General features: G+C 49.1%; 1 protein-coding gene and 2 long non-coding RNA genes across 5 annotated transcripts in view; 1 reads left to right on the top strand and 2 right to left on the bottom strand.

Moving 5' to 3' along the window:
- Positions 1–24,980, bottom strand: part of COLGALT2 (collagen beta(1-O)galactosyltransferase 2) — a 45,968-nt gene that overhangs the window by 2,336 nt on the left and 18,652 nt on the right. The window contains exons 1-10 of one of the 2 annotated variants that reach the window (XM_064427811.1): positions 18,000–18,129; positions 14,777–14,887; positions 12,891–13,008; positions 11,584–11,718; positions 8,833–9,037; positions 4,567–4,686; positions 4,034–4,110; positions 2,537–2,643; positions 1,221–1,353; positions 271–398 (exon numbers count right to left, since the gene is read on the bottom strand). In XM_064427811.1, coding sequence (XP_064283881.1) covers positions 271–398; positions 1,221–1,353; positions 2,537–2,643; positions 4,034–4,110; positions 4,567–4,686; positions 8,833–9,037; positions 11,584–11,718; positions 12,891–13,008; positions 14,777–14,790 — 1,037 coding nt within the window. In that variant the 5' untranslated portion in view covers positions 14,791–14,887; positions 18,000–18,129. Of the gene's footprint in view, positions 1–270; positions 399–1,220; positions 1,354–2,536; positions 2,644–4,033; positions 4,111–4,566; positions 4,687–8,832; positions 9,038–11,583; positions 11,719–12,890; positions 13,009–14,776; positions 14,888–17,999; positions 18,130–24,980 lie in introns of those variants that run through there. The other variant, XM_064427810.1, reaches the window with a different exon arrangement.
- Positions 5,105–8,532, bottom strand: LOC135304910 (uncharacterized). Of its 2 annotated transcripts, XR_010366156.1 has the most exons (4): positions 8,425–8,532; positions 7,516–7,626; positions 6,765–6,968; positions 5,105–6,135 (listed from the first exon to the last, which is right to left on the bottom strand). It is a non-coding gene; the product is annotated as an uncharacterized LOC135304910 (long non-coding RNA). The 2 variants fall into 2 exon arrangements; XR_010366157.1 differs by lacking the exon at positions 7,516–7,626 and having other exon boundaries at positions 8,425–8,528.
- LOC135304912 (uncharacterized) lies at positions 7,749–11,265 on the top strand. Its single transcript, XR_010366159.1, has 2 exons — positions 7,749–8,781; positions 9,967–11,265. It is a non-coding gene; the product is annotated as an uncharacterized LOC135304912 (long non-coding RNA).

The raw sequence follows: 24,980 nt of genomic DNA, 5'->3' as shown, positions 1-24,980 counted from the left end.
GAGTTTGAGGCTCAGGACTCAGCTGTGCTGGTTCCTCTGTCAGCATCTCCAACACAGCTGAGGTCAAACAACATTGTCCACAGCATGGGCAGGGATGGTGCCCAGGCAACAGCCACCCCAGAGGGCAGATCTGTTGTGGTGGGAAGAGCTACCAAGAAGGCTGTGCCAGTGTCCCCTGCACTGCAGCATCAACCTGTCCCTCTGCCACGCCCCAGCAGTGCTGCCCACCTCCCCACGTGCCCAGGACCTCCCAGAGGAGCAGGAACTTACATCAGCTCCCAGTCTAACTGGGCTTGCTCGATGTCGTCCATCAGCTTCATGAGCTTCCTCTTGAACTGGTGCTCGAAGCGCACGTCGTCCTCAATGACGAGCGTCTTCTCCAGGCCCCTGCTCACCACCTGAAACACGAGGGCTCCAGCGTCAGCACAGTGGCCCCCGTGGGTGCCCTGCTGTCACTGGGGCCACCCTGACCTGGCACTGCCTCCAGACCATCAGGCAGGGAGCTGGAGAACCACTCTGTGACATACACGTCATATGCCAAGCCAGTGCCTCTTGCTCCTTGCTCCGTTCTCAGATGCAGAATAAGGGGAAAAAAAAACAGGAGTGTTTCTTTAACCCCACTTGCTTTTTAAAACATTCTTGCCTTTCTTCTAAGCAAGCTTGCCCCAGGAAGGATAGTGGATGGACTGCAGAAACACTCATGAAAATGTTCTGATAAAAATCATTTGGAGCTGAGGGCAAATGAATCACAGAATGCCTGAATGGTTTGGGTTGGAAAGGACCTTAAAGCCAATCCAGGTCCACCCCCTGCCAGGGGCAGGGACACCTTCCACCAGCCCAGGCTGCTGCAAGCCCCATCCAAGCTGGCCTTGGACATTGCCAGGGATGGGGCAGCCACAGCTTCTCTGGGCACCCTGTGCCATGGCCTCAGCACCTTCAGAGGGAAGAACTTTTTCCCAATATTCCATCTGACCCTGCCCTCTGAATGGGGAAGCCATTATTCCTTGTCCTGTCCCTCCATCCCTTGTCCCAAGTCCCTCTCCAGCTCTCCTGGAGCCCCTTTACATATGGAAAAAGTAAGGGGAGGTGGAAAGATGAACCCCTGCCATCCAAGGAAATCACTTCTATCCTACACTTCCAGAAACCTGGGCTGGATGCAATGCTCTGCACCAGGACACAGCACCTTCCTGCAGGACCCTCAAGGCACCCCAAACCCTCACCTCCTTCCAGATGTAGTAATGGCTCAGGAAGCAGCCGATCTCTCCTCTGGTCAGGGGCCTGGAGGAGTAGGGGTCCCGGTACCCTGGCAGCATTTCGATGCTGAGAGCTTTCAGCTGACTCGTGTTCAGTGCTCTGGGAAACACAAAGCATTTATCACCATTGCAAAAAAAAAAAGTCAATTCAAGCCAGGCACAGGCACAGCATGGGGAATGCTACTGATGTTCAGGGAAAAGCCACACCTTGAGAAATTCCTACTCTTGTTTTGCTCAAAAACACAGAGTAAAATTAACTTCTTGATTTACATCTCTAAATCAAGCTAATAAACTGTATCCTTAACTCTGCCAAAGACCTCTCAAGGGACCATCAATTATCTTTAACTCTGCCAAAACCTTCCTATGGGACCATCCATTTGCCAGGTGCTTGGCTTTGATTAATTTTCTGAGGCCTTGATAGGATCCCAAGTCTCCAAGACCACTAGATGGTACGTGGGCTCCTGTCTCCTTGAGGCCTTTTTGCAACTCACAGACTCAAAATTTCTGCCTTGATTTCTCATTATAAAAAGGTCTTAACATACCCTAGAATAATAGAATCATTAAGATTGGAAAAGCCCTCTAATATTGTCAAATCCAAGCATTAACCCAGCAACTCTCCCAGGGCTGGTGCCTCCAGCCTGTGCCAGTGCCTGACCACTCTTGGCATGAAGAAATTTTTCTCAGTTGTCCAGCCTGAACATTCCCTGGCACAGCTTGAGGCTTTTTTCTCTTGTCCTCTCCCTTGTTCCCTGACCCCCCTGGCTGTCCCCTCCTGTCAGGGAGCTGTGCAGAGCCACAAGGGCCCCCCTGAGCCTCCTTTTCTCCAGGCTGAGCTCTCCCAGCTGCTCCTGCACAGACTTATGCTCCAGACCTTTCCTCCAGCTTGGAAAGGGCTGTAGCAGGGTTAACACTGCAGCACCACAGCTCCAGGATGGATAATAGCACTAGGATGTACGATATTAGCTGTAAGTTGACAAGTAGCACTGGGATGGACAATATTCCCAGGAGTTAACTGCTCCATTCACAGAAACCTGTGATTTTAACCTGATTTGGACCCTAGTCTGAGCCCCAGTGCCCTGGTTCTCTCACAGAGATTGACTGATTGCAAAGGAGGAAAGAAATAGAGCAGAATTGCCCCAGACAGATGGTCAGGGAGATCCAAGTGGTGCTCAGCTCCCCCCACAGCCAACCCTGCCCTGCTGGAAGTAGGCCAGGGCATCCAAAGAGATGCTGTGAAGCAGTAAAACACTCTGAAAACACCCTCAAGCCCAACCAAAACTCACTTTCCATCCACAGCCTCCACTACCTTCACTGCAATCTCCTGCTCGTAGAGCGTCCGCAGCATCCGATCCCGCCGGTCCTTGCGACGCTTCAGGTTGATCATGAAAATCTGGGAGGAAGAGAAAGACACCAGGACGTCAGACTCCCAGCTGGCAGGGAGGGAGAAGGGAAGTCCTGATCCACTCCCCTCCAGCAGCCCCACTGGAAAACAGGTCTTGTGAAAATACCATGTGTGTGTTCGCTCCAGGTTGTCTAGAATTTGTCAAACAGCTCTGAACTTGGTTTTGAGTTAAAGTGTAGAGGTTTTTCCTCTAACAACTACTTCTTATGGATGTTCACAGAGGAAACTTGCTCTTTCAGGATGAAGAAAATGAGGAGAGACCAGTTAGAGCCAAGTCTATAATTTCCAAAGATACAGGATGTTTAGGTTTATATCAAACAGAGTAACATGACATCTGCAGCACCAGTCCTAGAGGAACACTGCCACTGCCTGGATTTAGGATTATCAGCAGGGCCACCATCCAAGAATAAGGCCATGGTAAAGAAAGGATTTTTGTGATTACTTTAGGCACTGAAAATCCACTGTGATCCCTGCCAGAGCACATAGCCAAGGCTGAGAACAGAGATGTGTGGGCAGGGCTCTGTCCAAAGCCCTGAGGAGCCTGGTGGAGGGCTGAGGACTGAAGCCCTCACTGCAGGTAACCCTCAGGGGCTCAGGGATATTTTCCAGTCCCAGACAGGCTGGTACAAGCACAGCCTTGTAGCCCGTGGAGCAAATCCTCAGCCCAGTAAAAAGCAGAACGAATTTCAGCTCAGTACAAATGAAAGAATAATAAACTGGATAAATAAAGCATAGCCACAAAGGACAACATGGAAAAAAACCTGGAACAGCTGTGCCTTAAACACAGACACACAGCTGGGTCAGGTTCAGCTTCAGGAGCCTCACAAACAGATGGAGCAGAGCACACCAAGAAGACAAAGGCTCCCCTGATCCCCAGAACTCCTGGGGTCCCAGAGCCACCCTGGCAGCTGCACACACAGGGGCTGCTGGCTCTGGAATAACACAGACACCAGGCAAGCAAAGCCTGGCACATCCCTCTCCAGCCCTCTCCCCAGGCATGGTTTGCATCCCTGGGGGTATCCAAGGTGGGCCAGAACTCAGCTGTGAGCCTGGATCCCCCACCTGCTCTCAGCTCTCCAGTGTCTCTCTCAGGTGAGAGAAATCCTTCCCTCCTGCCACTGGAAAGCTGGAGAGCTTTGCCAAAGGCCCAATTTCTGTCACAGATGGGAGGGAGGCCAAGCTGCTCTGCAGAGTCAGATGCAGAGCAAACAGCACAAGAACAGGGGCATTAATCTGCTTTCCAGCCTCACTTCTGCCTTCTCTTCCTGGGTGGATTAAAACAGAATCATGGCATGGTTTAACTTGGAAGGGACGTTAAGGATCAGGTGACGAGTGAGAAGAGAAGACAAGACAATAAACAGTAGAACAGGCTCCTTACTTCATCAAACCCCATCTTGTCAGGGTGCTTCGGAGGGACAGAGATGTACTGAGAGGGCTCCACGGGAGGGCGATCGACTGAAAGAGAGGAGAGACCCCAAAGATCACCCTCGTGCACTCCCTGCAGGGGACATCACCTGTCTGAAGGTGTCTCCCTCCCGGAGCCGGGATGAGGAGCCACTGCAGCATGGGAACAGCAGGAAGCACCACATGGCAAAGCCAGAGCCAGCAGCCATGTGCCAGACAGACATCAGGAAAAAAACACGGACATGCAGCACCCTTTCCCACATGAAAGATGCATTTGATCTGGGGGAGTTGAGGGATTTTGTGGATGGGGTTGACCTGACCATGAAGCAATTACATCCCTAGGTAAAGAAAAGCACTGGAAAATTTTGGAAACTGCGTATCAAAACAAGATTAGAGTGGACAGGCCGGGATGCAGACTGCCAAGAGAATGGGGGCTGGGCTGCTGGCAGGAGAGCTCTGCAGGCATTAACTCGGAGTGTCCATCATGGCAAGGGCACAGCAACTCACTCATGGCCTCGATCAGGGTGTGCACAAAATTCTCAGCTTCCTCCTGCAGCGACTGCTGCGGCTTCAGGGGCATGGGCAGGAACCCGTAGTGCTCACGGTTGCAGATGAACATCTGTACTCCTGGGGACCACAGAAAAGCAGAAACACAATCAGGCCTGCTACCAGGGCTCTGTGGCCACACAGCCACAAACACACTCGTGGTGCCAGGACCTCAGTCCCAAGAGGTTCTGCTTCATAAGCAAATAATTCAGAATCACTCCAGTTCCACTTTCTGTTTTGTCTGGCTGGCAGCAAGTGGCTCTCCCATAAAACCAATCCCTACTGGCTGCCTAACTAACCCTTCAAGGGCCTGGGCTGACTGGGGGTATGGCTTCCCACTGAAATAGAGTGGGTTTACATTGGATATTGGGAAGGAATTGTTCCCAGTGAAGGTGCTGAGGCCCTGGCACAGGGTGCCCAGAGAAGCTGTGGCTGCCCCTGGATCCCTGGAAGTGTCCAAGGCCAGGCTGGAAGGGGCTTGGAGCAACCTGCAATAGTGGAAGGTGTCCCTGAAATGAGATGATATTTAAGGTCCCTTCTAACTCAACCCATTCTATTCTTTATCATTGCTTCCTTTTGCTTTGGCTAGGAAATAAAGGTGATACATTTTCATCTGTGCTGGCAAAGGACTTTGAGGAATACATTACAACAACCTTTGAAATGCCAAGTCACCACTAAACACAGTCCTTTCCTCTTCAGAACTAATTTTTACTGTGCCCTGAAGATGAAAGGAAAATCCCAGAGTGAGACACCAGTGAGGAGAACAGATGTGACAACATTAACACCCTTCTACTCAAAAGCTTTTGCAGCTGCTTGTTGAAGGTGGGAAACAGAGAGAAGGTGCAAAGCCTGTCCTTGGAGTAGATGCATTTGCAGGGCACAGACTCAGCCAGTGGGAACATCCCAGCATCAGCAGAATGCTTTTCCCTCTGGGATGACAAGGATTTGCTCACCACTGGCTGTAACTCTGCCTTTCACATCAGGCAACACGCTCAAAAGCCACATCCAGAGAAGCCAAGGGAAGGATTTCTGTTGTTTTTCATTGAGTTCTGGTAAGGTCCTTTATTAATTAACCTAAATCAAAGCTGCTAGAACCCAAGCAACCAGCCAAAAACTGCCTTTCTCTTTGTCCTTTTTTATTTTTAAATGAAACAAGCTTAACCAGCCCCCTCCCTCGAGGAAATAAATGAAAAGCAGACACTACCTGGTGTGCTGATGCTTTCATCTGTTAGTGCCCCTAATACATGGTATTTTTAGCAGAGTGGAACTGTTGGCACTAATGACCCTGGTGTTTCTCTCATTTTAAGTTCTACAAGCAAATTGCTGGCTATGCTACTTGCCAAAACACATTCAGCTGTCAGCTGCAATTTAGGTAAACGGCAGAATAAAGAACTACTACCTGCAGACATGAATGGATTTGGCACTGATCCAATCAACTGATCTTATCTGGCTCACTGATCTCTGTTCTTACCTTCCACTGCCTTGAACACACTTAATCTGCACAGATTCACACCAGTGTTCCTGCTCTGTCTGGGATAAAATGTACTTGAAAATGGTAAAGCTCCCATAAAGGAGGGAGCTCTCAAGCTCTGTTTTTATAATTAAGGTAAATGATTGCTGCAAGGGATAGAAAACTACAGGTGTTTGTATTGTTATTCTTAATGGGCTTTAAAGGCAGTGTCCAGGATTTACAGCCATACCCTAAAACCACAGTTATAGCTAAGGAACCAAAATTGTCCCCACTTCCCTGTGACCAGACCCTCCTGCTGGCTGGCTCAAGGGCTTCAGAGACCCAGGCTGAAAGGCAGCTCAGGAGATCATGGAATCATGGAATGGGTTGGGTTGGAAGGGACCTCAAAGCCCATCCAGCCACCCCCTGCCGTGGGCAGGGACAGCTCCCACTGTCCCAGGTTGCTCCCAGCCCCATCCAGCCTGGCCTTGGACACTGCCAGGGATCCAGGGGCAGCCACAGCTTCTCTGGGCACCCTGTGCCAGGGCCTGCCACCCTCACAGGGAACAATTCCTTCCCAATATCCCATCCAGCCCTCCCCTCTGGCAGTGGGAAGCCATTCCCCCTGTCCCTCCATCCCTTGTCCCAGGTCCCTCTCCAGCTCTCTTGGAGGCTCCTTTAGGCATTGGAAGGGTTTCTAAGGTCTCACCTGAGCCTCCTTTTCTCCAGGCTGACCTGGCTGGCCAAAATCCCTCCTGTGAGTGCAAGGGGCTCTGCAGAGGCCAGTGCTGGCAATAACACACCCTCTCTGAGTTGTGCTCAGATTCAGCACTCCCACACAGGCCACGTTCCCTCTCAGAGGTGGGATGCTCTTTGGAGCATCACAGAACAGCTGCTTCCAGCAGCAGATTGCCTGTTGGGAATTGATGGTTTTTTAAGCACAGATTTTGGCCTGGACAAAAGCCAGTATGATTTCTAACTTAAGGGAAAGTAAGTTAAATTACTCCAAAAAGAAGTTTCCCTCAAAGCTCACACATTTTTCACATTTCTGAACTTGGATGTCATCCTTTTATCCTGGGTGACAACTGAGCTCAGGACACAAGTCAACAATCTGAGCAGATCCACAGGCCAGACAGCTGGAGCAAAGCCTTCCATGTCATGGGTCAGGCCTGGAAAAAGCTGGTGTTCCAGGACAGAAGGAAAAAATGATGGGTTTGAATCCCTGAAATATTTCTGAAGCAGCTGGAGCTAATGCTCTGCAGTTACCACATGGATTGGAGGCTGTCAGAGGGAAGGAGTGGAGGGGTAGATTTTAAGCAGCCTGCTTTGCTCTCCAAACTTAAACCTCAGCTCTCCTCTGGAGCCAAGATGTGGCACTTGGGGACCTCAACTCTGATTCTGCACTCATGCCTTGACTCTGAAAGTCAGGACCTGAAGCTGCTCTGCAATTCACTCCTCACCTCTGCCTCCCAAGGGTTCCAATCTCAGCTCTTGCTGCCTCTCCTCCATCATTCATCTTATCTGACACTCCTCATCCTCTCACAGCTGATTCTGAGAACGCCCTGCTCAGTCTGCCAAGAAAACAACATCATTTTGGTGCTGTCAAGACCTGCCAACCAGACCCACCACTGAAAGGGAAGCTACAGGCAGCTGGTGGCTGCTGTGCTGGTCTGGGATCAGTGGGAAGGGAGGCTCAGCCTGCAGAACAACAGCAACAGCAACCCTTCTTCCCTTGGCTTTCTCCCTGCCTGCCTGCTCCCAAGAGCAGCCTTTCCTGCCTTCCTTAACTTTACATCTTCTGCAGAGGACAGGGAGCACCAACTGCACATCATTCAGAGGATTAATGAACAACTTTTCCTTGATAATTCACCCCACCAAGTCACCCTACCAAGTCACCAACCCACTCACAATCTCTGAACAGAAGGCACTTATGGGTGCTGCTGAGGTTTCACCAATCCCTTTTTTCTTATAATGCCCCAAACTGTTCCCTTTTCAACACAGCAGGCAAAGAACAACAGAGATGGCCATTACAGTCCTGGGAGCCCCCTTCAGCTGTGACACTGCTGCACACAGGTCAGGCAGCCTGGACTCTGCTGGAGACAGAGCACTGGCCAGGAGCCACTCTCCAGAAATCAGCAGGACTGAACATCCTCACCACAAGCAAGAACAGCAGCAGCACAAGGCACTCAAGAGACAGTGATGTCTCAGCAACACCTGGAGCCCTCTTAAAACACCAACAGCCAGAGATTTCCTCTCCCTGGAAGTGCCCAAGGCCAGGCTTGACAGGGCTTGGAGCAACCTGGTCTAGTGCAAGGTGTCTGTGCCCTGGCAGGGTGTGGAATGAGATGAGCTGTAAGGTTCCTCCTAACCTGAACTATTTGAGGATTCTGTGGTTTAAGAAGAGTCTCTTGTCCTCACCCCTTCCCTTGTGGATCTTTTGGAACTCTAGATACCTCACCCCCAGACCACCTTCCCCTTTCCCAGCACCCCCTGTGTTCACCTGCTGTGACACCAACCCAGGGTGGAATCCCACACTTTGCCTCTGAAATATTGCCCCACCCCAAGAACAGCCCCCAGACCCTTTGAAACAAGCAGCAATCCCAAACTGCCTTTCCAGTCACCTGCTGCTGGTTACCCCTGACCAGATCCCAGAGAGGAAAGGGAACAGGGTCTGAACTCCCCATGGAAGCCCACCCAGGAGCTGTGGGCTGTGAACTGCAGTGGAGGTCAGTGTGTCTCTAGGAGCGAGCCCTCCCCAGCAGAGGCCCTGCACACACCTGCTTGGCGGCTGGAGAAGGCAAAGACCATGATATCATCGAAGCTCCAGGTGTAGTCCTGGTGTGGGGGGTAGAAGGCCAGCTTGGCAGAGGCCTCCTTCCTCAGGTCAATGAGGAATGTGGAATGGACCATGGGGACAGCAAAACAGCCCATCCTCTTCCATTCCCGAATCAGGGGATACTCCAAGGTCCTCTTGTAGTAGCCCTGAAACCACAAAGAGGGGGCTGTTGTCACAAGAGATTCCTGTTTCAAGCTGTTCCTCAGCAAAACCTCACGTCCTGAGCTCTCCAGCAGAGGCTCACCAGGGCTCAAATCTCAGCTTTTTCAGTGTCTCTCATTTGGAGATGGCTCAGTCAAGTATTTAGAAACAGTCTTCATCCCAAAAGTTAAAGATTTACCTTCTTCCTACTTTACAGGAGCTCTTGGAGAGCCCAACCTTTCCCCTGCAAAACTCCCCTGCAATGGAGCTTCAAATCTCAGATTATTTCCCCCTGGTTCTTCAAAACCCTTTTTGCACTTAGACTCTCCAGCCTGATCCTGGAAGCTGCTGAGCATCCATGACATCCTCCACATTCAACAGGCACAAAGTCCATTTAGTGTCTCAGAGAGCAGGATCTGCAAATTAATTCTATCCATGACTTTAAAAAAAATAATTTGTTGTCACTGCAGTGAAGGCAACATCTCAGTCTCCATCAGTGGTGTAAGAATCCCTGCTTCCTCCACCCTGGGGCAAGCAGGTTTGATACTCACTCCTGACTCTGCCTAGGGAGGCACTTCAGTCAGCTCCTGGGTAATTCCTTGTAGCCAGGAGCTCTGCCAGACTTGCAGCACTCTGGGTGCAACACCCACAGTGTGTGGCTCATGTGGAAATGAATACACTGAATTCCTCCAGGAAGAAAACCCTAGAACATCAAATTGACATCTGGATGGTTGAATCCAGAGCAGATTCTGGGCTTTAGAGAAACAATGAGTCACTAAAAGAAGTTAAAGCTCCATTTATGCTCTATTTTCCATGAGCATTCAGGCACAGGCTGAGCAAAAGGCAGCAGAACTGCTCTGCCCTGGGCAGTGTGGGGCCACAGTGTGGTGCCACATGCCTGCTTATGGATCTGCCATGTCCCTGTGCCTTTCAGGGTCACTGTGACCATACTGTGAGGATGGGACATCCCAAACACAGCCAACCTGACTGCCACAGGAAGGAGCAGGTGGGAAGAGATGTGACTGGCATTCCCACCAAAGGAAGGGTTAACACACCCACCCTTTAACAGACAAAGTGAAGATGCTGGACACTCATCTTTCCTCCTCCAGTGGCTCACCCCAGGTTTCTGGGGCTGTCCCTGCTCATGTAGGCAGGGAGGGCTCCAACTCTCCCCCACTGCTGCCTCTCCCAGTTTTGCCCTGTGACAGATAAATGCCAGCCTGTCTGGAGCTGGGCTTGGCTCACTGTGGCTCCATGCTGGGGCAGGCTGTGTTTCAGGATGTGCTCCAGCTGTGATTCCCTCCCCAGGCCCCTTGGGAGAGCAAGGCTGAGCACACGAAGCCCTGGGAACCATATGCAGAAACAAGAGAAAAGGAAAAATAAAGGGAGAGCTTTCCTCTTCACTCCAGCAGGATTTTGGTTTTTTCAAACCAAATTTTGCAAGATGCCTTTGCTGGTTTTCCTCTCCCCTTTTCTCAGTTAGTGCTGGTAGTGGTGGAAACTTCCTGCTGGAGAGGCAGGGCCGGGGCTGGTGCACGTGGGCAGGGACCCACTCCAGCCTGGGAAGCAGGGCTGAGGTACCCCAGTGGAAAAGCTGGCTGACTCTGGACTCAGCCTTGAATTAAAGCACAATCAATACCTTTGCAATGAAGTTTATATCTCCATTTTCAAACAAAGCAAACAAACCCAGGTGAAACAAGGAAACACACCACGTCACACCCCCTTTCTTATCTCTCTATTTACTTCCCAACAATTTGGAAAGTTCAGGACCTTTTCCTGCTATTTTTTATCCAATTACTCAGTCTGAACTGTGGAACTCCTTGCCAGAATATGGTGTGGGTGAGGGATTTCTGTAGAATAAAAAAAATCACTGAGCGCTTTAAAGACAAATATATTCCTCAAAAACCCAGAAGGGGATTGCCAGAGGAAATAAAAGTATTTTGGGGAAGTAACACTCACCTTTTTACCCTATCCTTACACAATTCCCTAGACATCTGCAGATGAGCCTGTGCTCTGACCCAGTGCAGCTGTTATGTGGATCAGAAGTAACACAAAAAGGGAACATTGAAAATGTAACATGAAACTCTAAATTTTAGGCTCAGCACCAGTACCTGTTACATGCACACTTCAGCACACACTCCCTACAAGGCAAAGGATGTTGCCCCCTTCAAAAGATAACTTAGACACAATGGAGATCTGTGGAAAAAAAAGCAAATTCCTCTTGGATTAGCATATAATATATATGCTAAAAAAAAAATCTGGCCTAAAATTATGCACCAAGGGTTTTAAGGCCATTGAAGAAACATGGAACCAGCTTAAAAAAATTCTGATCTGTTTATCAGTATGGTTTGTGTGGGATCCTACCACGTGTTAACACCACCTCAGAGCTACAGCAGCTTCTGCTCAGAAGAAGGCTACAGCAGCAGATGGGAAAGGAAGAGAGCATCCCTCCTGAGAACAGGAAGGATGCCTGCTGCTGCAGAGACAGGGGCAGGAGCCCCTGGAGGACTCCAGTCACACAGCCCCCAGCACCCTTCACGAGGTCACCTGCCTGGGGAGTGATGCCACACCAGAAGTTGGAGTAGAGGGAGCGGGACTCGAGCATCGGTGCCACCAGGGTCTTGTTTTCTGCTATCAGCAGGTTCAGGGTCTCTGGGTTGGTCAGTAAATTATCTGCATCAATGAACTAGACAAGGAAGAGACAAAAAATACCTGTTAACAGATGAAACAATATGATTCCCTTAACGCTTTCTTGGGAATGAGGCAGCCCTGGTGTGGCCACAGGCCCAGGGCAGTGCCTGTCCCCTGTGCTGACACTGCTGGGGCACCTCTGGCCCCTCACAATGAGGGTCTGGAGTGTGTCCAGGGAAGGGAACAGAGCTGGGGAAGGGTCTGGAGCACCAGGAGGGGCTGAGGGAGCTGGGGAAGGGGCTCAGCCTGGAGAAAAGGAGGCTCAGGGGGGCCCTTGTGGCTCTGCACAACTCCTGACAGGAAGGGACAGCCAAGGAGGGGATCACACTCTGCACCATGGGAAGTTCAGATTGGATATTAGGAAAAATTCCTTCTAAAAGAATGGCCAGGCATTGAAATAGGCTGTCCAGGGCAGGGATGGAGTCACCATCCCTGGAAGTGTTGAGAAATGTGTGCATCTGGCACCTGGGAATGTGGCTTAATGCTGAACATGGCAGGTCAACAACTGGACTCAATTTCAGGCCTTCTCCAGCCTTAACAATTTTAAGATTCCATCAGGTCAGCAAAAGCCACCCTAAAAGCAGTGAGCTGGTGGGTTTGACTCCGTAGGGCACAGGGCTGTCACAGGGAAAGCAGGGGCAGCTGCTCCTGGGCACAGCAATGAGATGTGCAGAGAGCTTCCCTGGCTCCATACAGCCTGATGCCAGCACAGGCACCAGGGAGCTGCCAGGGAAAACAGCATCACTGGAAATTCAGGATGAATTCATTCTGTGAAAAGCATCAAGAACAACTCCTCAACTGCCCTCACACCTCACCTTGCTTGGAGGCTTTGGGAACACCCCCCTCACAGTGACCAAAGGCAGCATCTTCCCACAAGTGCTCTGCACAACTATTTCCCTTATATTTCACCAGGTGGGGGTTCAGTCTGGGGGACCCTTGCAGGTACCTCCCACCACCAGGACTGTGTTCAATCCTGATGCCTCTGGAGAAAGCTCCAAGCTTAGCCAGGACTCACCTTGCTCACAACAAAGTTTGTGGCTCACCAGACCAAGAAATGATCAAGGACATCTCAACTTGTCTTTAGTTGGAAAGAAAACTTTCTGACAGCCCCCAGTACCCAAGTGAGCACCTGGAAAGCTTTTGTAATAAATGAAACCTCGTAGTTACCAGGATATAGTCTGACCACTTCTCTCGGGCAGTGCGCAGGGCGGCCTGCCGCAGCTTCATCACGTGAGTGAACCGAGAGCTGGGCCAGTGCTTTGGCCCAACTTCCTCTGGGTAAGACCTAGAAAAGAAATAAAAAGTGACTGCAATCCATGTCTGGGCTTTATTATGCTGGAAAAAAAAGAGAAAAGAAAGGAAAAAATAGGGAAGAAGAAGGAAAGAGGAAGGAAAGAGGAAGGAAAGAGGAAGGAAAGAGGAAGGAAAGAGGAAGGAAAGAGGAAGGAAAGAGGAAGGAAAGAGGAAGGAAAGAGGAAGGAAAGAGGAAGGAAAGAGGAAGGAAAGAGGAAGGAAAGAGGAAGGAAAGAGGAAGGAAAGAGGAAGGAAAGAGGAAGGAAAGAGGAAGGAAAGAGGAAGGAAAGAGGAAGGAAAGAGGAAGGAAAGAGGAAGGAAAGAGGAAGGAAAGAGGAAGGAAAGAGGAAGGAAAGAGGAAGGAAAGAGGAAGGAAAGAGGAAGGAAAGAGGAAGGAAAGAGGAAGGAAAGAGGAAGGAAAGAGGAAGGAAAGAGGAAGGAAAGAAGAAGAGTTCTATTGCTGCCTTTATTATGACAGCAAAACAGCATTAGAGTCACCTCAGGCAACCCAGGAGAAGTTTTGAGGGAGAATAATTCCAAGTTCTGTGCTGGCATGAGCACAGAAGGCACCAGGGAACCAGCAGTGCCAGCTTTCTGACGACACCACCAGCGCAGGCACTGCGCGGCAGTGGAGAGGGGACCCTCCAAACCCACCTGACCCCCCCTCACCTGGGGAACAAAGGGCTGCAAATCCAGCCCCCCTCGGCCCAGCAGAACCAGCAGGGCTGGGATGTGGAGATGAAGGCAGCCTGGCCTCCCCCAGGCTCGGGGCATTATTGGGAACTGCTGACACATCCCGGGAGCAGCCCCTAAATCTCCCAACAGCCAGCCCCAGAAACCCCAGCACGGCAGCACAGTCACAGGCATGGCTCTGCCTCCAGCTCCAAAAGCAATGGCTTTTTAACAAAGATGGAAGGGAACCCAGGGGCAGATCCCAACGAGGAATGAAAATCCAGGACTTGGAAACAGTGCCAGCCTAAGTCGGGGAAGGAGCTAAGAATTTCAAAAGCTTCTTGCAGAACTTAAGCAAAGTTTGGCAGGATGAAGGAAACTCAACTCAAATGAAAGGATTAAAAATGTCAATAAAACCAGAACTCCCTGGGGGTTTGTACCACAAACTCCCCATCACTGCAGTGAGGAACTTGAATATAAAAGCAAGCCTAAAGAAGGGGAAACTGATGTAATTTTCCTTGATGGAAGAAACTGAAAACAGCAAACCCAGGAACAGCTGATCTTAAAAATAAATAAAAATGAAAGTAATAAAAACCCAACACATCATATTTTAAAGCAATGGTCCTGCAAATCACGTAAAGGCACAATATCTGGAATTACATAGAGTTCTCTGACTCAGTATTTACTGAATATTTCATGTGTCTGAACTTTCATAGATACTATGGAATGGGCTATAATTTCTTTGCTTCCTCGCAAATAAAGAATGACAATTTTAATTCCCTGTAGCTCTTGATGTAATTTGTTTACCATGTAAAGAGAGCAGCTACGGATGCTAAATAAATGAATGGAAAATTCTTCCACAAAAGTTTCTTCCACAAAATTTTGCATGAGGTGCTTCACTAAAGTCAGAGACCTTTCTAGAGACCTTACCTCACTTTTTTCCTTAAGAAAACAATTTTAATGGGACAGACTGCAGAAAGCAAATAATCCACATTTTAACACTTGGACGTTGAGCACCAACTCCTGGTTTGGAAACAGAAAACCTCGGGAATTTGGGCTGTGCAGCCAGAGCCCTCCCAGGTACTCACCGGGGCTCCTCCATGGGTCTCCACTCCACATCGTGGTACAGGTGCTGCACGTTCTTCAGCCACTCCCTGAGGATTGCTGTGGTGTTGTCAATGTTGTGGTCAGTGGCTGCCCTGGCAAAGCAAGAGCAAAGGAAGCACGTTAGCAGCAGGTCTGTGACTCTGCCTAAACCCTGCTTTACCATGAGCCCTCTGTCCAGTCCAGCCACCAAAAAACACAAGGCATGCAGTCGAGGTTTAACCCCAGCTGGCAACTGGGTGCCACCACTGTGGAAAGGGGAAGGGCACACAGCCTGTGGGCTGACAGAAGAACCATGAAATAACTGAAACAAATGACTAAAATGTGCCCTTAGTGGAGGGGAGGGACACAGTGCTCCCTGAAGAATGGGTTTTTCCCTCAGGGTTGAGCTGAACAGACTGGAGCAGGAGGCACAGACTCCCATCCCTGACAGCAATCCCATAGAAATGCTCCCACAGGGGCCACACACTGCTCTCTGCCTGGGATGCTCAAGGCTTCAGGATGAGTGAGCCAAGTGCCATCCCAGCTGCCTTCCCTGGGACCAGGGCTGTGCACCCCCAGCGTGGGGCTGTGTCACACCCCACCACACACTCCTGTCACTGGAAGAAAGGGCTGCTCATTTTTCCTAGCTGGAATGGGCAGGAAAGCACAGTCCCGTGGCAGTGCACAGCTCAGCAAGCTCCACTGGGAATTTATAATCCCTGCATGTTCCTCTAGAAGTATAAATAGTCCCACATGGTTTGGTGCAGACAGTAAAGCCAGTGTGAAACATCACTGAGGGAGGCTGCTGGAAGCTCCCCTCAACTGCTGTACATTTCTTGTTTCATCCTCCAGCTCCAGAGACCCAAAGGCACCTCCCAGAACATCTCCACCTTACTGAAAGCCAGCGCTCCCTGTAGCCAGGGGAGGCCATGCAGAAAGGAGCCACATCCCAAACCCTACAGCTACTCCAAAGCTATTTCAGGAAAATACCTCCACTCCAAGTCACCATATGACCCTACAGATGGAAACCAGGACATGAACCCTTTTCAGTTTGTACAACAGGAACATACCATTCCCATGGGGTCTAGCCTGCTTTAAAGTAAAAAAGAACCAAGAACTTGGATTTTCAGTTTATTTATAGTCAGAACATCACAATCACTTAAGGCCAGGAGGTTTATTTGTTGAATACTTATTAATCTCTGCTGAAACAATAAATAGTGGAAGTTCAGCAAGTGTTAGAGGCTGGCTCCTGTGTCATGTGCTGCTCTCCTGTGACAGAGCAAGGCTGGGCTTAGTCATGGCTCCAGGCTTTGCTTTAGTCCAAGACCCTGGCTCATGCTGCCCTGTAGATCTAGTCTGCAATGATGTTCAAACTGGACTAAAACAGTCTCACTGCTGACTTGGTGCAAGTCCAACTTGCTCCATGTGTTTTACGGATGAAGCTCATCCCCTGGAGCCCATTCTCACACACTTCCTTGGGCTCCCACAGCCACCAAGGCATTCCACAGATCTCACTCTGCTTTCCTCCCACGTTCCAGCTGCACAGTCAGCAAACAGCTCCAGAATTCCTAAAATACCAGAGACCTGGGGAAATGGCTTCATGTTCACGGTTGTCACTGGAGCTGCAGTGGCACCAGGAAGGTGTCACTGGGGCCACAATGCAACTGGGCATCACCCACACGAGGCCAAGAGGGGGAATGCTGCAGCTCACCCCACAACATCCTCTTTTCCAGGTCCAGACCAGCCTTAAGGACCATGGAGACACTTTAAAGCAAGCACACAGCTCTCACAGAGTCAGGTCCATGGGCCTCTTCCCCTCAGCAAGCCTCTTGCCATTCTTTCTAACCTCATCCCAGTCCTTCAACCTCACAGCATCAGTGGGGACAGGAAGGGATTTGCTGCAGTCTGGGCAGGGAAAGGGGAAGCTCCAGCTGCATACATGTCAAACTAATCTCAGTTTCATGTTGGCTGCTCCCATCTCAGCCAGGAGATCCTTCTCCATTCAACTCTGTGCACACACAAGCCCAAAATGGTTTAGACGGGGAGCTGTTTGCAGGGCTGTGCAATAGAAACCCAGAGCTCTCAAACAACACACAAATGTCCGTGATAACATGAAAATGTAGAGTTATCCAGCCTCAGAGAAAAGGATTACCATGATTACCCAGAGTTGCTTCACAAGGCCCAAATCTCTGACCAGCCTGAAGTTGAATGACAGTGACTGGCAGAGTCAGAGGAAGACCTCTGCCTCCCTAAGCACAACAGGGGGGATGAAGGATGCTCTTCCCATCACACCTGGAGTACTCCATCCTGCTCCTGGTAGGGCAGCAGGCCCTGGACAAAATTCACCCTGGATGACACCATCAGCCAACATCCTCCAGCCAGAAGCAAGATGAGCAAATGGGAGCTGAAGGGATCTCTAGATCTAACCAGAAGGAATCTGCTGGAAGAAAATGGCATTTTCCAACCCAAACCATTCCATCATTCTATGACTTTAGTGCTCAGGCTGCCATGGTGATACATGGAAGGTAAATCCACATCCCAGCAGACCTCTCAAAGGCACAGATCAGCCAAGGCTCTGGCACAAAGGAGGGACAGCTCTCTCCAGGACTATCCACCCTGCAGCATTTCTAAGCCCAGAAGTCCTCAAAGGCAATAAAGTCTGTTCCACCCTGGATGAAACACACCCTATGACTAGCAGTTTGGCAAACCTTTGTTCTTCCAGCTTTGAGCTTAAAAAACCCAACAAAAAAGACCCCAACCAAACACCAAACCAACCCCCTAAAACCCCAAACAACCCAAGCCATTACAAAAGCAATCATCACTATTAGTTACAGAATAATTAATTTAAGATCAAACAGCATCAGCACTGACTCCTTTTGTAGTATCTGAAGTAGTTCACCTTTCCTCCCAGAAAAAAACAGCAGCTCTGGTGTTTGCAATAGCACTGTGTGGAAAAACAGGCACATACTTTATTTTTCCCTCTTTTTTTTTTTTTTTTGAAATGACAACCCCTGCTCAAGAAAAACAAACTAATTAAAATGTGAGCAGGACTTCTCACTGGGAGCAAGAGCTCCTCAAGCCCTGAGAGGCACATCAGGACACTCCACATTATAAACACTTCTGTAGCACTCTGCAGCATTTCAATAAGCCAAGTACACAGCTAAGACTTCAGTTCACTGGTGAGAACACGTCACACAAGAGATGCTATCAGCTCTGCCCACTTGCCTGTGCTGGAAAAGTGTTTTTACTCCATCCTCTTATCCTTACTGGTGCAGGATGAAGAGAGTGGATCACAGCTCCACCCAGCTCACCAGTCCACATGGCCCCGGACTAAGGCAGTGCCTGGGTTTTTGGGTGTATTTTCTGAAAGCAAGCTGGTGAGCACAGCACCATTATCTGTGTGGGAGTCTATCAGCAATATTGTTGAGCTGGCACCAGGTTCAAGTCCTGTTTTTTGAGTGGAACAGCAACACCATTTTCAAAAGCTGATTACAAACATCTAGGATTTAATTAAAGAAAAAAGGTCCCCTACAAGATTTACAACCTAAAGCCTGTGCAACACAACCAGGAAAAAAATAGAGGAAAAAAAATCTAATTCCTCCCACTCTTTTCAGAAAAGAAAGTTTAATAAATAGACCAGAACATACCTCCAGATGGACACCTCTATTCCAGTAACACAGCAGCTTTTTCCACTCAGATTTAAACCCATTTCCAATAAACAGAAGTTACATTTTTGAAAGGCCTGAGTGAGAATGTTCGTATAGGGGCTTATGTCGACAGAACTACAACCACTTCAATATTGACTTTGGCTTTAACCAGGAGTTGTACCATGGACACAAGCCCTCATTGTTCATGCTCAGCAAAGTACCCCCTCCCAAAAAAACTCATGGATCGTGCACAGTGGAAAATCAAAGCACCACGTTAAGCACCTCCTGTTTTAATTAAGTAACGGGAGTAGCAGCACATGCAGAAAGCAGCTCCTTTTACAAACTGCTCATATTTTTAGCTTGATAATGTCTCCTCAAATTATGTTTGCGAGGGGGAGTTAATTTAGGCTTTGATGGTTGCTCTCCTCTCTTCCTTCCCAAAACGGGAATTAAAAATAACAATCCCCCCTTTTCACTTCTTCACACTCTGGCCTGTTCTTCCAAGCTTTTTAATTCATTTACCTCATGCACTGGGTCAGAGGAGAAAATTTTCACCTTCACCATCTGTATAGGAAAAATACTAGAGGACAAAATGCATCCTGTGTGCTGCTGGCTTGTCAAGAGTATGGGCTTATGCTGAGACACAAGCTGAGGCAAACTCCACAGCCAGGGCCCTGCAGTAACTTTCCTACTGAATTTAACATTTACCACCTTCTCCCTTCAGCAAACAGGGTGGGAAGGACAGTTTCAAAAAGGGGTCAGTGCTTCACTTTTAGGCAGTGCAGAGCTGAGTCAGGAATGGCTGGAGGCAGCCACTCCTTTCCCTTTCTGTCAGTGTTTTGAAGACTGCTGGGCTTGAGGAGGGTATTGGGTTCACCTTTATGGCTGTGAGAGCCACATCTGCACACCCAGGGTCCAGTGGGCCCTTCCCATCGCTCTGCTGAGAACACACAAAGGATGACAGTGGTCAGGAGGCTGCTGATGCTGGGGTTGCACTGAAAATGGTTCACAGGAGAAGGATGCAGTTGGTTTCCAGAGCTCCTGCTGCTTGCAGAACTAAGTTGCAAATGCAACCAAATTCCAGGAAGCCCCAGGGATATCCATTTGAACTGTGTCCCTTGGTTCCTCTCTGCCTGCAGCCAGGGCTTCAATTCAGCCACGAGCCTTGCTATGGGATGTGGTCCAATATTGAGTTCCACTGAAGCAAGAGCCACAGGATGACCACGTGCCCTAAACCCACAGGGTCTCCTCCACAGCAAAGCCCAAAGTCAATGGGAAGCCTGTTAGTAGATCATCCCTAACTATTGTAACACAGAAACTGGGGGCAAAACACCAGTACCTCCCCCTTGCCCTCTTCCTGAGAGCTGAGCAGCAATAAACCATTCAGAGAGAGGTTACATCTCACACCAAAGTGATGGAGGAAGCACATTTCTGCATGCTCTGTTCCACAACTTGTGCTAACAGAGGTGCTCAAATACTCCAGGACAAAGCTTAGCCCTCGGTGCAGGACTCGGCATCTTCCTGATACAGACTCCATCATCAGGAAGCCTGAAAAACACTTTATTATTAGAAATCCACCGTTCTTACGGAAACAATGGTGGACCTAAGACCTGACTGGCTTTTAGGAATCTTCTCTCACCTATTGGTCAAGAAGGGACAACTCCTTCTTGTAAACATCTTTGACAAACAGAGATTTCCTGCCAGGTGCAGAGATTGAGATAATAATTGTTTTAATTCTTTCTCTGAGCTTTTTCACAGCTTCCCAGGAAAATCCTGGGAGAGCTGTGTCTCTCTTTGTTCAGAGGATATGTGATTACCTGAGCACCTCCTGAGCCCAGCCAGCAGCAACAGGCACTGCACAGGGGCTTCCCCCAGTGCTCTGGGGAGATTCCAGGGATTTCAGACCCCAGAACACTGGAAAAATCCACACCATTTCATCCAGCCCCAGCTACTATTAATAATTTACTCCAGCAGCCCCATGTTTTTTACCATAACACTAATGATACACAATGAACAGAGCACAGGATGGCAGTTTTAACCTCTCAATTGCTTAGATCCTGCATAAAAGCCTTTGGCTTTCAGTCCCTTGAGGCTGCCCCAAGAGCTCCTGGTCTGAGTGAAGCTGAGCTCCTGTCACCCAGGCTGCCCTGCTCATGCTGGGTGTGAGATCAGCCCGGCCAAAAATAACTGAAAAAGCAGAGTCCAGCCACAGAGCCCTAATATGAGTCAAACATAAATTTGGATTTAGTTTTCCCAAAACAAGCGGTAAATAAAGTAACAGACGAGTCATTCCTCCCTGCTCTTTTTGTCTGAAAGCTGCCAGGCTTGGAAAACCAAGTCAAAATATAACCCCCCCCTGAAGTGGCAGTTTCCACTGGGAGCCAGGGATGAATTACCTTGACTAGGAAACAGTGCACTAGAAGAGACTGGAAGAGAAGGAATGGATCCTAAAGAGAAGGGAAAAAAAATTCAAAACAAAACAGAAGCAAAGCACTTCTACAGCACAGTAATGGAGATTTCATTTCAGCCGTGAAAATGTCTGGTTTTACCACAAATTAAGTCCTGGAAGTATCCAAGGCCAGGTTGGACAGGGTTTGGAGCAGTGAAGGTGTCCCTGCCCATGGCAGGGGCGGGACAAGATGAGCTTTAAGGTCCCTTCCAACCCAAACCATTTGATTAGTCTATTGTATGATTTTAAATGGAATTACTGTCAACTACTCTGTACTCTCCTGCCCAGGATCATCTCAAAAAAGCAACAAACCAAGCAGAGCTCCCTGTGTCCTTCCAAACACTCCCCCACTGACAGGCAGATATGGCTCCTGCTCATCCAGCAGAGACCAGACTCAGATAATTTATGATTTTCAGGTCTGCCAGCCCTACCTCACATCTGTGAATCTGAAATTCGGTATCTCAGATCTCCCAGGCACCCATGGGATCAGGGGTAACACACCAACAATGTAGTCCAGAGACTCTGGACAGATCCAAACCATCTAAATCACTTATTTTAGCACAATTATGCTCACACACTTCATAAACAGAGCCTCAACATCCAGCCCAAGTTCAAAGAACTGCTTAAGCATTTAAATAAGCTGCCAAAATTCTAATGTATGTATAAGATTTTTGGCTTCATAGTGACTTGGCATTTCTTCTAGGGTTTCCTTAATTAAGGACAGACTTTTGGAAGTACCTTTTTTTTTTAATTATTTTTTTTATTTTAAGTTGGTCCCCAAGCCACCCGGGCCCAGATGGGTGGCAGGGAGCTGCGTGGGAGCGTGGAACCAGCGAGGCGAGCAGCGCCGCTCCCCAGGCTGGGCAGCTGCACAAGAACAGCACTCAGAGCACAGGAATGCAGCACACAGGGCTCCCCTCTGACTGCTTCCCAGTGCCCTTCAGCAGCTGTGCATAATGGATTTTGCTGGCAGCAGCACTGATTTTAAAACCTTCAGTGGTCTTCCAAGTCCAAGCGAATGACTCACAGATGTATGTGTGTACATACTTCTGTGCACACCAGGATCTCTGCTCTTTCCATGCTACCTCAAGAAATCACTCACTTTCCTGTCCCTCACTCCCCATGACAGAATCATGGAATCCCAGAATGATTTGGGTTGGAAGAGACCTTAAAGCCCATCCCATTCCAGCCCCTGCCATGGGCAGGGGCACTTTCCATGATCCCAGGTTCCTCCAAGTCCTGTCCAGCCTGGCCTTGGACACTGCCAGGGATGCAGGGGCAGCCACAGCTTCTCTGGGCACCCTGTGCCAGGGCCTGCCCACCCTCATTGTAAAAAACTTCCTTGTATCTTATCTCAATCAACCTTTCTGGCTCCCTCATGCCAGAAGTCAACAGCTCCCCTGGCATCCATGCAATGGGAATTCTCTTGCAATACAAGGAGGCTCTTGCTGCTTCAATCCCAAGTCCTCCCTCTGTCTTTAGTTCTCCCCATGCTCACCCCATGCTTTAAAGCTGCTAAGCTTTAAAGAAACAAAAAGCCAGCTGCATCTTGTGAGTATTTCCAAGCAGACTTGGCTTCAAGAGAACAAGGCCCCTAAGGGAAGCCCAGGAAATCCCATACATGCAGGATCAGGGTGGTGACTGGCCTCTGAAATCAATTGTTCAAAGGAGGAATTAATTGCAACAGTTGTGTAATTTCTGAAAGGATAGCTTAATCCCTGCAACTAACTCAGACACCAGCTGATGCAGCTGTTTGAGATTAACGCAAGTGTGTAAGCCACTGGGAAGGAACACTGGGATTTAAAAAAAAAAAATGGATGGGTTTCCTATTTAGGCGCTCAGCACCACTGATTTTCCATGGTCACATTGAATGTGGGCCTGTAACACATTTCCAAGGGTCCCCAAAACAGAAACACCTGAAAAGCTCTGGTCTCTGCAGATAGAGCAGTGCCAAGGTCCCAGAGCCTGCCTCAGCCCTGGTGAGAACACCCACACCATGGACCACCAGACACCCAGCAGGGAGGGAAACACAGACCCAAATAATTTCCCAGTCCTGTTCCACACCACCCAGCAAGAGCTTGCATCAGTTCCACACAGAACCACGGAACTGTTTGGGCTGGAAGGGACCTCGAACTCATCCCACTCCATGGGCAGGGACACCTTCCACTAGTCCAGGTTGCTCCAAGCCCCATCCAGAGACAAACAGGATTGGCTGAACATAACCAAGTTATGTGGGTGAGGCTGGTATGTTCCATTCCTCCCAGGTGTGTAAGGATGGACCCTTCCAGGCAAGGAAATATGACTTCATTACAAATCAGTTTTTATTCTAAACATCCTACAAGACTAAAAAGTAATTTCAACACACAGAAATACACTCTTGCTGGAATACTGTGTAATTAAATGACTACAAAAAAGAGATTTTTCATCTCTTGCCCAGTGCTAGCTGCAAGAAATAATATAAGAAATTAGGGAACGAAAACAGAATATTTTAATTCACATCATTAATTAGGAGTCCAAGCAGCAATAAGAAACACACTAAGCTAATTCTCAACTTTTTATCAATTGAGAATCTGCTCTGTGATCTGGAAACTGGCAGCATGTTTTGTGTGACACTGGAGAGCTTTACACAGTAACTGACCCTTTCATGTGAAAATTTTGCTGATAGGCAATAACAAAGCCATTCTTCACAAAAGTTGTCAGACAGCTTTTCTTTGAGGCCATCACAAACCTAAAATAACAGAATAAGAGAACAGGAAGAAGAGCTCAATGAGTGCCAGCAACAGTACTCTCTGAGATGAACCCCAAATTTATCATTTGGAGAAGAGATCCAAAAACATTTGGAGTAGAGAAATATAAGAATAAGCCATAAACTGCTCTTCCTACAAACAAAGTGGCAACGGATGCTAGGCTATCCAAAAGGATTTTTCCCTCTGGAGAGAGAAAATGGCTATGTTTAGAAGGGTAGGGGATGGTCAAAGTTAAACAGTTAATGAAGACCAAAACTACTCCACATTTTCACATCAGACTCCCTGGAACTTTCAAACTTTATCTACAGCTTGATGCAAAGGTCACTGCAACACAGATCTTTTTTTCCCCTGCAGCACTTTTCAGAACACAGCTCACCAGCCTCCAGCCCACCAGAAGGGCTGAGGGAAGCCTTCACTCAGTAAATTACTATTTTTTTAGAAGGCTTTCAACAACCCCCTGTGCAGGCCTCGCAACAGGATTGCCACCCCAGCAGGTCTGTTTGGGCTCAGCTCTGAACCCAGGGCTGATCTCCATCCACACTCTGTGCCTCTCCAGTGCACCAGGAATTCCTTTGCTGTTGCTGCAGGCTGAAAAGGACTGTCAACAGGACAAGAGCAGCAAGCCCTCCAGAGCTGTCTCCAGCAGACTGCTGCCTGCCTGCATACTCAGGTGCACAGAGACATCCTGGAGAAAACCTCGTCAGTAAAGCATTCAGTGTACGCGTGACGATTCCTGAAAAAATGTGGCACAAGTGCTGGAAGACACCTTCCAGCTCAGCAGGGCTGGATGTGTGCATCCAGGGATACACTCACTAAATGACAGCTTGGAAAATGCCACCTTTGCAGGCTTTGCAGTCACGTTGCAGGACTGCACAGACCTGCAGAGCTGACTGTGGCACCTCGTGCTTCTCTGTGCCCACCTCTGAGAAGGCTCCTTTGATCAACACAGAGTATGCTGAGTTTGAAGGGACTCTCAGGATCATCCAGTCCAACCCTTGCCCTGCCCAGACACCCCAACAATCCCACCCTGTGCATCCCTGGGAGAGTTGTCCAAACACTCCTGGAGCTCTGGCAGCCTTGGGGCTGTGCCCATTCCCTGGGGAGCCTGGGCAGTGCCCAGCACCCTCTGGGGAAGAGCCTTTCCTGATCTCAGCCTGACCCTGCCCTGGCCCAGCCATTTCCCCAAGTCCTGTCACTGGTCACAGAGTGAAGAGAGCAGTACTTGCTCCTCCCCTGCCCCTTGTGAGCTGTACAGCCAGAGAAAGCTGAGGCTCACATGTGCCCCACCAGTACATGTCCATTCCACCAGAATAACAATCTGTCCTTGCCCACAAAGGCCTGGAAAAGGGGAGTGAGAGGCAGG

This window comes from Passer domesticus, chromosome 7 (genome assembly GCF_036417665.1).
Source record: "Passer domesticus isolate bPasDom1 chromosome 7, bPasDom1.hap1, whole genome shotgun sequence".
Taxonomy (NCBI): Eukaryota; Metazoa; Chordata; class Aves; order Passeriformes; family Passeridae; genus Passer; species Passer domesticus.
Note: the sequence above shows the minus strand (reverse complement) of the source record. Positions and strands in the feature narration are given on the sequence as shown.